At 56.0% G+C, this 15,226-nt stretch overlaps 1 protein-coding gene across 4 annotated transcripts; it reads left to right on the plus strand.

Annotated features, from left to right (window-relative positions):
• Positions 1–2,846: 2,846 nt before the first annotated feature.
• Cacnb3 (calcium voltage-gated channel auxiliary subunit beta 3) lies at positions 2,847–14,953 on the plus strand. 4 transcript variants are annotated; one of them, XM_021182825.2, is made up of 13 exons: positions 2,847–3,031; positions 9,761–9,883; positions 10,090–10,212; positions 10,631–10,746; positions 11,088–11,152; positions 11,365–11,384; positions 11,584–11,664; positions 11,808–11,866; positions 12,023–12,132; positions 12,347–12,498; positions 12,724–12,819; positions 12,926–13,075; positions 13,681–14,953. In XM_021182825.2, the coding sequence occupies exons 1-13, from the start codon at positions 2,990–2,992 to the stop codon at positions 13,993–13,995; spliced, it is 1,452 nt and encodes a 483-aa protein (XP_021038484.1). In that variant the 5' UTR covers positions 2,847–2,989; the 3' UTR covers positions 13,996–14,953. The 4 variants fall into 4 exon arrangements, with proteins under 4 accessions (XP_021038484.1, XP_029325990.1, XP_021038483.1 ...); XM_029470130.1 differs by having other exon boundaries at positions 11,091–11,152; XM_021182824.2 differs by lacking the exon at positions 2,847–3,031 and adding an exon at positions 5,275–5,734.
• Positions 14,954–15,226: the final 273 nt, after the last annotated feature.

Raw genomic sequence — 15,226 nt, forward strand, 5'->3', positions numbered from 1 at the left:
CGGAGAGAAGGTGCTATCATTCTGAGCACTGTCAGCAAGAAACCCTTCAGACATATTTATAGCAAATGCTGCATCAGGGGATGCAGCCCGGGAGAGCCTCAAAGCATCAAATAACGCTATGGGCCCAGTGGTGGAGCCCAGGAAGAGAGTACTGATTGCAGCAGGAGAGACTGAGGCTTGATGTCGGAGGAACTTCCCAAAGTAATATTTGGAGTTGACAATGGGAATTCCCTGAAGAAGTTACAGTATCTAACTTCATGTATCATGTTTTGGTCGAACAGATACAATAAATAAATAAAATTAAATTTAAAAAATGGATGTAGCCAGGCGTGGTGGCGCACGCCTGCGCACGCCTTTAATCCCAGCACTTGGGAGGCAGAGGCAGGCGGATTTCTGAGTTCGAGGCCAGCCTGGTCTACAAAGTGAGTTCCAGGACAGCCAAGGCTACACAGAGAAACCCTGTCTCGAAAAACCAAAAAAAAAAAAAAAAAAAATGGATGTGGTGGGCCACAGATTCTGCTCTGGTCATGTCCAGATGATGCCATTCTGAGGAGGCAAGTGGAGACTGAAGGATGTGGTGATGAAGCCTCTTGACCCTGTGTGGGAACCTAGGGTTTGGTAGGTCTGCACCAGCCAAGCTGAGGCAGGGCCCCCAAAAAGGTATCCAATAGGGACCTCTCTTAAGTAACCTGACCAGAGAACTGAAAGACCTTATGTGGAGAGGCAGAGAGTATGTGACCTGCCAATCACCTCACTGGGAGGAGGGCCTTTGGCCTGGAGTCCCGGGGTCCAGGTCTGCTACCTACCTGGTATTCAGACCGGGTCGGACAGCTTGCCTGCAAATGATCAAACAGGCGTGGGCTTCCCCTTTGCATTTCAGATTCCCTCTGATAAACTCGGAGAACCGATATTTATGTTTTAAAGGGGGTGGAGATGGCTTCAGGGGTGTAGGCTTCGGCAGAGGGAGGAGGGAAGCCAGGGACAATCGCTTCTCCTGTGAAAACTGAAGCGCCCCAAGGCCCAGAGGAGCTAGTCCATTAGCTGTGGTCAGCGGGGGAGGCAAGGAGGGAGGGGGAGGGGGGGATACATCTCTCCCTCCAGGTCTTATTGCCGAGGCAAAACTTTAGCTCCCTCCATGACAACCCCCAACAAGACAAAAGGAAAAGGATGAACATCCTCCCCACCCAGCTACCTCGTCCCCAAGCCTGTGTCTCTTCTCCAGGGTTGAAGCTGAGTGTGTAGGGGTGGCAGAAAAGAAACTGTATCTGTGGCAGGAACAGACCACAGAGGAAGGGGGGGGGCAGCAGTGCCCTCCCAGGCTCTTTCCAGGTTAAAACCAGCCCAAGAGGAACCTGGAATGGAGCGTTCTGAGAATGGATGCTCTTCCACCTTAGCTCTCTCTGGAATGGGACCAGTGGAAAGTCAGCAGAGTAGACACAGTCTCCGGAGATCTTCAGGGAACAGGAAGGTGGAGGGGAGGGGTCCCGAGCCCCCTCCACCCGGAAAAAGAAGGTTCGAAGAAGGGCTGAGAAAGGGAGTTTTTCTGTTGGGAAACCCCCAAGGTGAAGTTGGAGGCTCCCCCAGGTCATTAGATCTCTCAGTTCTGTCTCCACGAGGGGCTCTGCTCCCACCTGCCCCAGGCCCACGAGCAGTCACTGTCTTAAGAACAGGGAAGGGGCCGGTTCTGTATGGAAGAACCAATGAGAGGTTAGTCCGCTTAGAAGGATGTAGTGAGCAAGTGGACTGGGATTACACCCTCGCTCCCCCCTCCCACGCCAGAACTTGGGCTTGTCCGCTTTGACGTGCCCGCCGGAGGGGACGAGAAGGGGTACTGACCCGAGAAGCGGTCCTGCGACTTTGTACTCTCTGCTGCCCAGACAGAGCTGGGATGCTGCCTGGCTTGCCCGGGCTCGCCCTGAGATCAGGATGGAGGTAAGAGCGGTCTAGGGCTCTGGAGGGGACAAGAGTGTCTCTAAAGAACCCCACATGGGTGGGGACAGAGTGCGACCTGGGGTTCTCTCCTGGGGCTCTTGGGGGTGGGGTGGGGAGGAGGTTTCAGCAGGGTCTAGATCCAGGCTGCGTCCTCCCCGGCAGCGCCTCCTGCTGGCAGGAGTCAGCAGGTGCGGCCGATGCAGCCACCTGGAGGGTGGGTGCGGACACCCAGCCATCGAACCTAGGGGGCGCTACGGCGGGTAGGGAAAGCGGCAGCCTCACCTCGCCTTGACCTTCCCTTTGGCGGAGCTGAGACCTGCAGTACCCTAGCTGACCCAGGAGGCGTTCGTGCTGGGCTGTCTCCTAAAGGATTCTGCAGAAGCCTGGTCGGGACCAGGACAGGGTGGATGGTCGTGGCTTCCCCAGAACTCAGAGGGGCGTCTTGAGGCTTGGTCAAACGGACTGAACACCTGACTCTTCCTTCTCGGTCTGTTTCCCGGCTGAGGTGGGACTCAGTACACTGTTTCTTCCTAGGGCGCTGGGGGTGGGACACTAGATGCATTAAGCTGGGAGTCTGGGGGTAGCCGAACCCAACCTCTCCCTAGATAGAGCCTGCCTTTGAACCTTTCCCGCCCTCAGCCTGCGATGGCAGAGCTCCAAAGACCCAGTCTTTTCTGGAGATCTGGGGGAGGGGGAGAGAAGGGGGAAGGCTGGGTGGGAAAGAGGGGTGGGGATTGGAAGGACAGTGGGAGACACCAGATGAATAGGGAACTGGGGAGGTAGCAAGGCAAGACTGAAGTGGAGACACACTAGACTGAAAGACGAGGGAAGTGCGGGAGAAACAGAAGGAGGAGGCTAGAAAGGAAGGGAGGAGGGAGGAGGAGGAGGGAAAGGGGTGGAACCAGGAGCGAGGAGAGGGAGCGGGCGGCTGGAGCTGGGCGGGCGTGGGGCGAGGCCAGGCGTGCAGGCTGGAGCGGTGTGCAGAGACGCGGCTGGGTCCCGCTCCCGCCTCGGAGCCCCTGGCCCGGGGGAGGGAGAGAGGCCGCTAACCCGGTCTATGTCTTTTTCTGACTCCAGTGCAACCTTCCTGCTGAACGAGGTAACCGCCGGGGCCCCCTCCCCAGAAGGGTGGGAGAAAAGCTCGGGCATTTGGGGGAAACTGCAGCATGGGGCGGGAGCGAAAACAGGAGTTGAGAGCTCTGGATAAGAGAGGAAGGGAAGGCTGGAACTGGTGCCTCCTGCAAAACATGCAGAGAGGTCTGACTGGGAAGCTGAGGAAGGGGGGCTATTGAAAGGAGGGCCGTGCCAGGCTCCCTCAGTGACCCTCTCTGAGTTCCCGGGGAGGGGGCAACCTAATAGCTGGAATGTGAGGGGCCTCCACCTGGAGTAGAACTCCCAGTTCCTGCCTCAGTTTCCCCACTTGCTGCCCAGTTAGTTTTCTAGAGGTTCTCCGCTCCCACACCTGGTCGTTTAAGGTTTTCCTCCTTGATCCTGCTTCCACAGCTGGATTAGCAGGAGAACTGGCATAGGCAGGTGTGGCTGTAGTGAGAAAGGAAGTGGACACTCTGTGGCAGCTCAGAGGTACAGAAGGAGAGGGAAGATCAAGTGCCTGCAGGACCCAGGGGATGCCTGTAGGTATGAGGAACTCGAACCCATCTCCAGGGGGAGGTGGTTGGCATGGCAACGAATTTCTCAGAGGCCGACTAAGACACCATTGTCCCAGCTGGGGATGAGGACAACAAGGTCCCCGTGAGGCTGATAGCAAATCTGCTGCCTAACAGTTCAGGGACCCCCATGGGTGGGTGGACAGTCCCAAAATTAGATTCCAGACGGGACCCTCTTCCAGGAGAAGAGAGCCAGAAGGGTCTTACTCTTTGACACTTCTCCACCCTCTGGGAGGAGAGAGGGGACTAAGAAGACAAAGGAAAAGGATGGTACAGGACAAGGCAGTACTTGGGGACACAGAAGATATTGAACTAACCCCCAAACACACTGGGTTGGAGCAGTGGAAGCTGCCTCCCCCAGCTGCAGCTGGTGCCCTCAGACACAAGGGCTCCAATAAAGTTGCCTGCCAGTCCTTCAGCCAGAAGGAGACAGACTAGGGTGTCATTAGATGAGCCCCCCCCCCATCTTTTTCTTACCAAGGGAACAGGAAGATAAGATATAGGTGGGAAGCCAGTTGGCTTGGGTGCGTGGTCTTCCTCTCCTTTCTACCGCACAGAACCTTCTATAGATCTCTTGAACCCTTCCCAATTGTAACCAGAAGGGTGGGCAAGAGTCCTGAACTTACACTCTCCGGGGTTTCAGGAGCTAGAAGTGGCAAAGGGCTGAGTTGAGAAAGTGAGACACCAAGCAAGGCTGGTGTCTGCCTCACATCCTCTTGGGATGCCCAAGCAGGAGGTTAAAATGCAAAAGGAAAATTTTGGTCGGAGTGGTGGGGATGTAAAAAGGGAGAGAGCTCAAATGATGACAGCTTTTGGAAGATCTCTTCCGAGATTGCGACTCTTTCCTCGAATGGCGGGGTGGGGGTGGAGGGCGCTGACTGGTGCCGGATGATTAGAACCAGCATCCTGCACACCGTATGTAATTCTGGTCTTTTGCAAAGCGGTAGGCTTTACCCTTCTTCCTTCCCAACCTCAGCGTCAGGATCCCACCTTTGCTCCACCCACAGCGCCTTCCTTGCCTCCATCCTTTAGGCTCACCTAAAACAGCCCCTTTCTGCCCCAGTTCCCGCGGATGCTTTGGCAATGTCTGGCACAATCCTTGGCAGGGAAGTGAGGAAGAGAATCGCCATCCCGGCTTAACTTGGATGAGATCTGCCCGTGCAACAGGTGTGGGGAGGCCTAGCCACCGTCCCCGAACTTCCCCCTTCTTAAGGGTCGGCCCTTTACCGCAGCCCGGAATGGAGAGGGCCGGGCACCTGTTGGGGCAGGAACTGTTTTCATGGCACGGTCTGGGAGCTCATAAACCATTTCTCCCTAGTACCACTGCGGGGTTTGCTTTGGGTGTCTCCAGGACTTGCAGAGAGCTGACATTGCCAGATCACCTGAGACCTCTCCCCATCTGCTGCCCGTCCTCCTTTAGATCTCCATTTTCCTGTCTCCGCGTTCTCCCTGCCTCCAGTCCTCCTCTCTCTCCAGCCATTCTCCCCGCCGCCCGCACCCTCTCGATTCTCCACCGGGCTCCCGTCTGGTTGCGGCGGCGTCTCTCCCCTTCCCCTCCCCCGCGCCAGCCCTTTGTTTCCCGGCGGAGCAGTTCCTGGGTTGCCAGAGTCCCTGTCTCTGCATCTCTTCTCGCCCCGCCTCCACCCCGCCGGGATCCGCCCCGCCTGCAGCCTCTCCGCCCTTCTTCCCCGCCGCCCGGGCCCCGGAGGTGCCGGGGACCCACCTTCCCGACTCGCGTGCGCCCGGTTCCGCGGCCCCGGCGGGTCCCCCCTGGCCGCCGCGCCCCCGCCGCCCGCGTCTTCCCGGGAGGGGGTCAGGTGGGCGGGCACTATTGTTGTGGGAGCCGGCGGCAGATTCCTCAGCCGCGCTGGCGCGCTCGGGGTGGGACCGGCTGGGCTGGGGGGTGGGGAGGGGAGCGGTGATCTGAGCTGCGAGCAGCTGGTCTTCGCGGCTCGCTCTGCTCCTTCGCGCTCGCGCTCTCCGCCGCCGCCGCCGCCCGCAGGGCTGCGCGGCTCGGTGGCATCTCGGGCGCGGCCCGCCGTCCTCGCCCCCGGCGCCGCTCGCTCCCCCCCCACCCCACCCCGGACTCCCCCATGTATGACGACTCCTACGTGCCCGGGTTTGAGGACTCGGAGGCGGTGAGTGCCCGCGGGGGAGGGCGGGGGTGGGGGTGGGGGAGTTGGGATGACACCTCTCTTCAACCCTTCCCCCAGTTCTGCACTTTGAAAAAACGCCTTGGCAGCGAGTGGGGCAGCGCGCTTAAGCCGGCGGGGGGCTCTCTAGGAAAGTGGGAAGATGGTCTCTCATAGCCAGGTATCCCAGGTATTCTTGTGTGTGCACAGAGGGACGCTGTAGGGGGAAGGCTCGAGCAGGTGGCCCCAAAGCTCAGGACATAGGAGGCAGAGGAGGGAAGGACAGAAGGCCCGGGCACCGAGGTTTTTAGAGAGAACATGGAACATTTGGAGTTCCATATCCTGGGTTCATGGGGTCTGAACACAACAGGGAAAGCTGAGCTCCGGGGGAGACACTCTGGACCTGTGCCTCAAGTAAATGACAAATTAGGGAGCTGGAAGAACATTAGCGACTGAGTACCAGCCTCTGCAGACAGGAATTCTAGAACTTGGTCTCTTTTCCTCTCTGCCCACCCCCCCTGCGCATGGCCTTGACTGCTCTCACTCACCACTGCCTCTAGCTCAGCTTCTTGGAAAGGCCACCAACCACAGGGGTGGGCCATCAGACTGAGTTCAGTCTAGCCCCCTGCTGAGGAGGGCCTGGAGGTGAGGCCAGGGGAGCTCAGGGGCATGGGGATGGGAAGGAAGCTCTTTGCTCAGAGAACCAGGCAACCAATAAATATTTAATTCTTCTCTTTGCTTTTATCTCCTGACCCACTGAGACAAATCAGCTCATTAGACAGTGATTCCCGGAGCTCAGAGAGCAGAAAGACTGCCTGGAAAGATGGGACAAGAGTTGGGGGGTCAGTGTCAGAGCCCCATGGAGTCACCAGTCTCCCCTCAGACAATCCAAGAGATATGGGAAAGGACCACTAACAGGGCTTGAAAGGGTCCCCTGACAGGATTAGGTTGAGCCTACTTTCTCTGGCCCAGGAAAGAGGAGTGGTGAGCCTCAGAGCAGGCATGTGTCAGTCAGTTGATTCTGGGACCAGGTTCCTTCGGGACCCAATTTTCCATGGGGCTCTGGGGCTAGTTACATTGCAAGAGAGAGCAGAGAGGTGGTTCTGAAGGCTCTGGTGGGCACCTCTTTCTGACAGTTGAAGGGACAGTTGGCATAGCCCTGGGAGTCAGAATGAGCTGGAGGAGAGACCTCTCAGTAGGGCTGCAGGACCCGAGGAGCTACCTTCTCATCCCTGGTGAGAAGCCGGGGCTGATGCAGGAGACTGATACCTGGATGTTATTTGAGGGTGGCCTGCTGACCCATTGCTCCCTCCTGACCTTTCCTGGTCCTTAGGTCTCTTTCCCCCAACTTCCCTTCCTCCCGAAGCCAGCTCCTTGCTCTCCCTGAGGCCCCCTCTGAAGCAGTAGGAGGGAGATCAGGCTCTAAATAAATCCACTGGGCTCATCTCCCTCCTCTTCTTCCCCCGTGCCAGGCAAGAGAGGAGCTGCAGCCTGCCCACACACTCACCAGGCAAGGGGGGCACCACCAGGGCACTGTGCCAACTCCAGCAGCTCCAGAGTACTGAGACGCTCTGGCTTTGGGGGCATAATGGGTGGGGAAGCAAGAGCCTGCCATTCTGCAGGGTAGAATGCTGCCTACTTTCTAACTGGCACCAGACCAGCGTATGCAACCCCCCAGGACATGGGAATTATGGTAGTGGCTTCCATTCAGATCACAACCCATTAAAGAATTTAGGGAGAGACCCTGTCATTCTCTAGGGTTAAGAGGTCACCTAGCCTAGATACCCCAAAGGCGTTAAGGACTAAATTGGACTGAGAGCTTGGATCTGGGGAGGTTGAAGCTATGCTTCTCCCAGTACCTGCCGGGTACTGAGGAAGTATCTGATAGTAGGTGGTCATCCTCCAAGGCCCTTTTCACCTGCTGGTCTCTATCTCTTCTGCCAGCCACACCCCACAGCGAGCGCTTACATCCTGGGAGTGAGGTCCCTCACCCCATGTCAAGGTCTTGTTCTCCCATGGCTGGAGGGGGTGGGGGGCAGCAGACTGGCCTGTACTTCTGCAAAGCAAAAGGCCTCCTCGCAACTGCTACCCAGTTCTGGGGTTGCCTCAAGACATTTGGTTTACAATAGACACAGTCTTTAGCTCAGATTCCAGGGCTGCCAAACACCTAGCTGACCAGCCCTCTTGCACACCGGAAGGGCTGGGCTGTAGGCCTGGTTGACAGCAGGGGTGTGAGTTTGCCTTTTCCAAAGAGTCTGGCCTCTGCTGCTTGTGGGTAGGTAGTCGTAGCCAGTGGCTTTAACAGACTGTTCTTCAACCTCAATATTCTGAAACCTCTTTCCTTACACACATTGCTTTTACCTAGCCTCTTAGCTTCTCTGTACCACTGACATCTCAGAATACAGGGAAGAATCCTTCCAGGCTCCTGCACACCAGAAGGAGAAACTGAGTCAGAAGAGATGTCTTTTTCCCTAATCCAGTTATCTTAACTTTCAGCTGCTTGTCTCAAAGTTGAACTTCCCTTATCTGGTGTCTTCCTCGTGGCCCTGAAGGTGAACTCTGTAACCCTCCAGATGTATGCTCCTACTCTGGGCAGAACTCAATGACTGTCTCTTCACCTTACCAAAGGCATCCCCGAGGTCCTGTATCTCAGCTGGGTTGCCTGGCACCAGCACAGTCTCCCTCCAGGCCCTGATATCCCTTGGGCCCAGGGAAAGGAGAGAGATACAGAGCAAATGGTTGGTGTGAGGCCTTGCCTGTACCCAGGGATACAGCCATGTGTTGCTCTCCTCCGTGTCTTCTTGCTGCTTCCACATGCCCAGTTCCCTGTCCCCACAGGTGTGGGAAGGAAAGAAAGTGGGTGGGGAGAGAAAAGGGAGGTAACTTCCAGAAGTCTGTAGCTTGGCCCAGTCTTCACACACAAAGCGAATTTAATAGCTTTCAAAACTTGGTTGGAAGCCTGCTGTGAGGGTACACCAGCACCTGGGAGATAGAGGCAGGCAACTCTCTCTCTCTCTCTCTCTCTCTCTCTCTCTCTCTGTGTGTGTGTGTGTGTTGGTTTGTTTTTTAAGATTGGGTTTCTCTGTGTAGCCCTGGCTGTCCTCTTTAGTCCAGGTAACTCGTGTATGTGTGTGTAGATCAGAGGACAACTTTCAGAGATGAGTTCTCCTCCTCCTCTTCTTCTTCTTCTTCTTCTTCTCCTTTTAATATTTTTTATTACGTATTTTCCTCAATTACATTTCCAATGCTATCCCAAAAGTCCCCCATAACCTCCCCCCCCCACTTCTTCTTCTTTTAAGATTTATTTATTTTATGTATGTGAGTACAGAAGAGGGCATTGGAGCCCATTGCAGATGGTTGTGAGCCACCATGTGGTTGCTAGGAATTGAACTCAGGACCTCTGGAAGAGCAGTCAGTGCTCTTAACTACTGAGCCATCTCTCCAGCCCAGGTTCTCTACTTCTGTTGGTTCCCTGGAGTGACCTCTGGTCATCCATCTTGTTTGAACAGCAAATTCCTTTACACCATCCTGCTTTGGGGGCGCAGGGGAGTAGGTCTCATATAGCCCAGAAAGTCTTTAGCTCTCTAGCCACTAAACCTGACCTCCCAAGTGCTAGAATTATAGGTGTGCACCCCCACACCCAGCTCCAGCCGGCATCTGTTCGCTAGCTGTACTCTTTCCAGTCATCTTAAAGGGATAATGTCCAGGTTGCTTCAGGCTCTTGTGGAGATAAGAGAACATGGTCTCCTGGATTTAACACCATCTGAATATATCATCTTTAGTATTTTAGTATTTAATAGAGGGGAGAAAAGAGAGAGAAAAGTGAAGATTTTGTTCAGAGCTATGATATAAATAGGCATGGGGTAGAAGGCTCTGTACTTTTCACATACAGATTGGGGCAGCTTCCATGTAGCCTTAGAGGTACCGGGAGGCACACAGAAGGCAGTTTCGGGGTCAAGTCATCCCCTAGAAGATGGAAAAGTCGCATCAGGGCTAGGAGAACTATTACACAGACTCTCCCGTCCGTCCCAGGGTTCAGCCGACTCCTACACCAGCCGCCCCTCTCTGGACTCAGACGTCTCCCTGGAGGAGGACCGGGAGAGTGCCCGGCGAGAAGTGGAGAGTCAGGCTCAGCAGCAGCTGGAAAGAGCCAAGGTATACCTGCTGGCAGGCAGTGGGTCAGGCTGGGTACAAGCCTGTGCAGGACCTTGGGACCCCAGGGTCAGGTCAGGGTGTACTGATGTGTGGAAAAGTGTATGACTGTAGTAGCAGGCAGTAGCCTTCTTGTCTGGGGCTTCTGCGTCCCCGTGAGGTACTCTGAGACGTCGGTCTCTCATTGCCCTGATGATCAAATTCCCCAGCACAAACCTGTGGCATTTGCTGTGAGGACCAATGTCAGCTACTGTGGAGTTCTGGATGAGGAGTGCCCGGTCCAGGGCTCTGGAGTCAACTTTGAGGCCAAAGATTTTCTGCACATTAAAGAGGTAATGAACCTTACTCTCCCCAGAAGCCTACTCCTGCTTGCAGTCCCAGGCCCCAGCGCCTCTTTCGTTCTATATCTAAAATAGTTCCCCAGGTCCTGCAGTTTCATCTGTGTGCACACCTGGATGCCCCCTCACTCAGGACCCGATTCCAAGGGTCCCACCATCCTCAGACCTGGCTTGGTCCTGAGTTCTGTGTCTAACTGGGAGGGTAGGGTTACTAACCAACCAGCAGTCTCCTGTGACATCCAGGATTCCACACCTGGAAGCACAACAGCTTGAGGCTTGAACCTGGCTGCCCTGTGCTGTGATGCCATGCCACACACCCTGGCCCTTCCTCTGCCTTCCTGGTGCCAGCCTCCCAGAGTCCTCCCTGGGCAAGCACCTCACGCAGCTCCTCCCTCTTCTCGTTCCCTCCCAGAAGTACAGCAATGACTGGTGGATCGGGAGGCTAGTGAAAGAGGGCGGAGACATCGCCTTCATCCCCAGCCCCCAACGCCTGGAGAGCATCCGGCTCAAACAGGAACAGAAGGCCAGGTGAGAACAGTGCTGAGAGTCAGTACACACCCCCCCAAACACTTAACACTGCACCCACAGAACACAGCTACACATTTACACACACACACACCCCGAACTCCCAAACACAACACTGCACCCACAGAACACAGCTACACATTTACACACACACACACACTATACATGCTCAGCTGTCATAAATGAAGTTACTAATCTGTCGAATGTTAAAACACACACACACACACACACACACACACACACACATACTGTACATGCTCAGCTGTCATAAATGAAGTTACTAATCTGTCGAACGTTAACGTATAGAACTGTGTGGACATTTTACCATCCCCCATTTCTGTCAGGAGATCTGGGAACCCTTCCAGCCTGGGTGACATTGGCAACCGACGCTCTCCTCCTCCGTCTCTAGGTAGTCTTCCCTCAGCTTACCCACCTTGGTTAGGCAAATAAGACGCAGTGGAAGGGGGTCGGTCCTTCCCAGTGAACTGTATGGGAAGGGGGCTGGTGGAAGGGCCAGAACAGCAGGGAGAGCCCGTTACCTCCCCAGGGGAAGGGACTCCCAAGCCCCCTAGGGCCTTTTCCCTCCACCAACTTTAATCTTTTATTTCCTTTTCCAAAAAGCCAAGCAGAAGCAAAAGCAGGTGAGTCAGAAAGGGACCTGGGCCGGGGGGGTCATGGATTTTGGCTCTGGGGACCCTCCTGGTCAGTCACTGCTGGCATCTACAGAACCAGAGGGGAGGGCGCCCAGAACTCTCCACTCTGCCCCCGTCCCCCAGAGCAGTCAGGCCTAAAGTGGGCACCGAGACCAAGATTTTGTCTGACCTCCTGGCCATTCTGCAGGCGGAACATGTTCCCCCGTACGATGTGGTGCCCTCCATGCGGCCCGTGGTGCTGGTGGGACCCTCTCTGAAAGGCTATGAGGTGAGGAAGTTCCCAAGCCCAGAGTTACCCCTCCCAAAGCTGCCACAGTGGGAAATGTCTTTGCGTAGGGTGTGAACTCTACTTGGGGACATTGTCCCGCTGCCAGGGGGGGCCCTCTGTCAGTGCCACGCCCTCCCCTCCAGGTCACGGACATGATGCAGAAGGCGCTCTTCGACTTCCTTAAACACAGGTTTGATGGCAGGTAAGCTGCCCTGGTCTGGAACCGGGAGGAGAATCAATCAGGAGGAAAGTTAATTTCTCCCTGTGCATGCCCAGAGCTAGTGTCCTCTCAAGGAGAGTCAGGGAGCCGGGTCAGGAGCGCTTGGCTTAGATGGCAGTGTGCGGTCCTCCACTCCAGGATTTCCATCACACGCGTCACGGCCGACCTCTCGCTGGCCAAGCGCTCTGTGCTCAACAATCCTGGCAAGAGGACCATCATTGAGCGCTCCTCCGCCCGCTCCAGCATTGGTGAGGAGTCCGTTGTTCCTGGTTCTCTGCCTGCTTGATGCTACTGCAAACCTGAACCTCCTTGTCTTCTTGCCCACGCCCTACCACCTGCCTCAAGTTCTGCCCCCACACCCCCCTTGCCCAGTGCCCTGCCTATCCAGGGCTTGCTTGCATTGTAGCAGCTCTGGCTGTAAGCAGTGTCCAGAGCCCCTCGTACACTGCTCCCCTTCCTTAGCTGAGGTGCAGAGTGAGATTGAGCGCATATTCGAGCTGGCCAAATCCCTGCAGCTAGTGGTGTTGGATGCTGACACCATCAACCACCCAGCACAACTTGCCAAGACCTCACTGGCTCCCATCATCGTCTTTGTCAAAGTGTCCTCGCCGAAGGTAAGTGAACTGGGTCACACTGGGGTCCCCCAGATGTTCCCTAGAATACAGTGCACCTCTGCTTGGGTCCTGCCTGGAGTGACCAGCTCCTTTTCCTGACATCCCTCCTCACCTGGTACTAATGTCCTACCACGAGTTGGGAATTGTGCCTAATTCCTAGACCCGGTTCTCACCAGAGCCCCGAGAAACGCCACGCCCATCTCTGCCCGCCCTTCCCCCCGTCAGGTACTGCAGCGACTGATCCGCTCCAGGGGAAAGTCACAGATGAAACACCTCACCGTACAGATGATGGCGTATGATAAGCTGGTTCAGTGCCCACCCGTGAGTGCTTGGGTCAGCTGCGACCACGCCCGCTCCCGGGGTGCAGAGGTAGAGCTGCAGAGTGGCCGCGGAGAAGCCAACCTCCCCGTGTCCTCTCTCTCTCCAGGAGTCATTCGATGTGATTCTGGATGAGAACCAGCTAGAAGACGCCTGTGAGCACCTGGCCGAATACTTAGAGGTTTACTGGCGAGCGACCCACCACCCAGCACCGGGCCCCGGACTGCTGGGTCCGCCTACTGCCATCCCTGGACTTCAGGTAACTGTTTCTAGTGGGCACAACTGTGCAGGCTTCCCCAGTCGAGGCAAAGCTCCCGTCCTGACCAAGGATTGTTCTTGGTCTGTGTGTGAAGCCAAGGGATTGCTGAGACTGTCAGCTCTGCCTGCTCCACAGACCTTAGGGCACACAGGTCAAGGGACTTCCTGATTGGACAGCACAGTGACTGAGATCAGACGGTCCTCCTAGGGACAAAGGAGACACTCCAAACGTATCTCCGGGGGCACTTTTTTTTTCGAGACAGGAGTTTTCTGTATAGTCCTGGCTGTTCTGGAACTCACTTTGTAGACCAGGCTGGCCTCGAACTCAGAAATCCGCCTGCCTCTGCCTCCCGAGTGCTGGGATTAAAGATGTGCACCACCACGCCTGGCTTTCCCGGGCACTTTTTAAGGGAGAGCCTGAATTTGTAAGGAGCTAAATAAAACTTTACTTTCTGCACTTAGCTTGGAAAATACCCCACCTTAATTCTTCCTTGCACTGCATACTCTTAAAAACCTAGGAATTGAGAGTAGGGGGAGGGTTAGAACCTCATCTCCCTACGAAGGCCAGACTTCCCTTCCCTTACTTAGATCTTGTGTGGCCCCCAGAACCAGCAGCTGCTGGGGGAGCGAGGAGAGGAGCACTCACCCCTGGAGAGGGACAGCCTGATGCCCTCAGACGAGGCCAGTGAGAGCTCCCGCCAGGCCTGGACCGGATCTTCACAGCGCAGCTCTCGCCATCTGGAGGAGGACTATGCAGATGCCTACCAGGACCTGTACCAGCCTCACCGCCAACACACCTCGGGGCTGCCCAGTGCTAACGGGCACGACCCCCAAGACCGGCTCCTAGCCCAGGACTCGGAGCATGACCACAATGACCGGAACTGGCAGCGTAACCGGCCTTGGCCCAAGGACAGCTACTGACCACCTCCTGCCCCACCCTGGCAGGCGCAGGCACAGTGGCTGGGGTGTCCACCTCAGGCAGGTTGGAGTTAGATTGGCATTAGGCTGCCGTTAGGTTCAGCTCACACAACCCTCTGCCCAGCCCCAGGTCCAGGGCTGACTGTGGTCCCAAGGTTCTGGGAGAAGCAAGGGGCCCCTCACCTCCTGGGCACAGTGACCCCGTAGGTTCTCATCCGGGTACTAGCCGTGTTCTGCATCCTTGGCACCTCCCCCTGCATAAGCTGCCGCCCCGGTGGGCAACAATCTCAGGCCAGGATCACTTAGCAGGGGCCTTCCAGCCAGAATGGATGCCCCTCTAAAGAGCGAGAGGGTGTGAGTGTGGGCAATACAGCCTGAGGAAGAAGAAACTCGGTTCCTAAGCAGGCGTAGATCCTAAGCAAAGGGACTCCATTCACGCCACTGCCACACATCAGAAATGAAGCAATCCGAGCTCAACATGGCGGCACTTCTGTCCCATCAGCTGGGGTGGGCACTTACACCTAAGATAGGAGCAGTGCGGGTGAGGCAGGACAGACAGACTCACAGCGGTAGCTCTGCTAGAAAACGGCCCACTCACCAAACCGGGACGCTTAGCATCTGCTGAGACTAGGGAACTGGGGCATAGTCAAGCCAAGAGCCAGCCTGGACTGCGGGGGAGGGTGGGACAGCTTCCGGCCCCCCTTGCTCTTCTCATTCTTTGCCCTTGCATCTGTCATTTCTGTTCTTTCCCTCCATGGCTCCTGCAAGATAGGGGCTTCCTGACTCATAGCTACCACTTAAGTTAGGGTTAGATGAGAGGAACAGGACACAGTGAACAGCCCCCGAGGCTGTCCACCTGGCTACCCTTGCCTTATGGCTCTAGCGTGTGACCTACAGAGCATGCTCCATTAAGAACCCGCCCCACCTCATTGTCATCTCCAATAAAACACCACGCACAGTCCCTCCGGTGTCTCTGGTCTGTCCGCTCACGTGGCTCTCTGTAAGCCTGCAGAGGTGAAGTGTTCTGGCCCTTTCTCTCCAAGGATTCATGAGTGGAGCAAGAGGAACCAGCAAGAGGCACTGTATTTATGGGCACACCGCACCCCGGGCCTAATGGCTAGCTGGAGGAGGCAGTTGGCAGTACACAAGGGACTTGCTCTGAGACTCGAGGAAGCGACAGAGTCAAAGCTTCCCACTGCCCGCTTCAGGCCAGAGGGCTCCACAAGCAGCTGAG

The sequence above is a fragment of the Mus caroli genome, chromosome 15 (assembly GCF_900094665.2).
Source record: "Mus caroli chromosome 15, CAROLI_EIJ_v1.1, whole genome shotgun sequence".
Lineage (NCBI taxonomy): Eukaryota > Metazoa > Chordata > Mammalia > Rodentia > Muridae > Mus > Mus caroli.

Bases quoted from the DNA above. Each gene is read 5' to 3' on its own strand.
- Cacnb3 (XM_021182824.2), top strand. From the start codon at position 5,690: ATGTATGACGACTCCTACGTGCCCGGGTTTGAGGACTCGGAGGCG. The intron at 10,747-11,087 runs GTGAGAACAGTG...CATTTCTGTCAG, and splicing joins AAACAGGAACAGAAGGCCAG to GAGATCTGGGAACCCTTCCA. The intron at 12,499-12,723 runs GTAAGTGAACTG...TCCCCCCGTCAG, and splicing joins TCAAAGTGTCCTCGCCGAAG to GTACTGCAGCGACTGATCCG.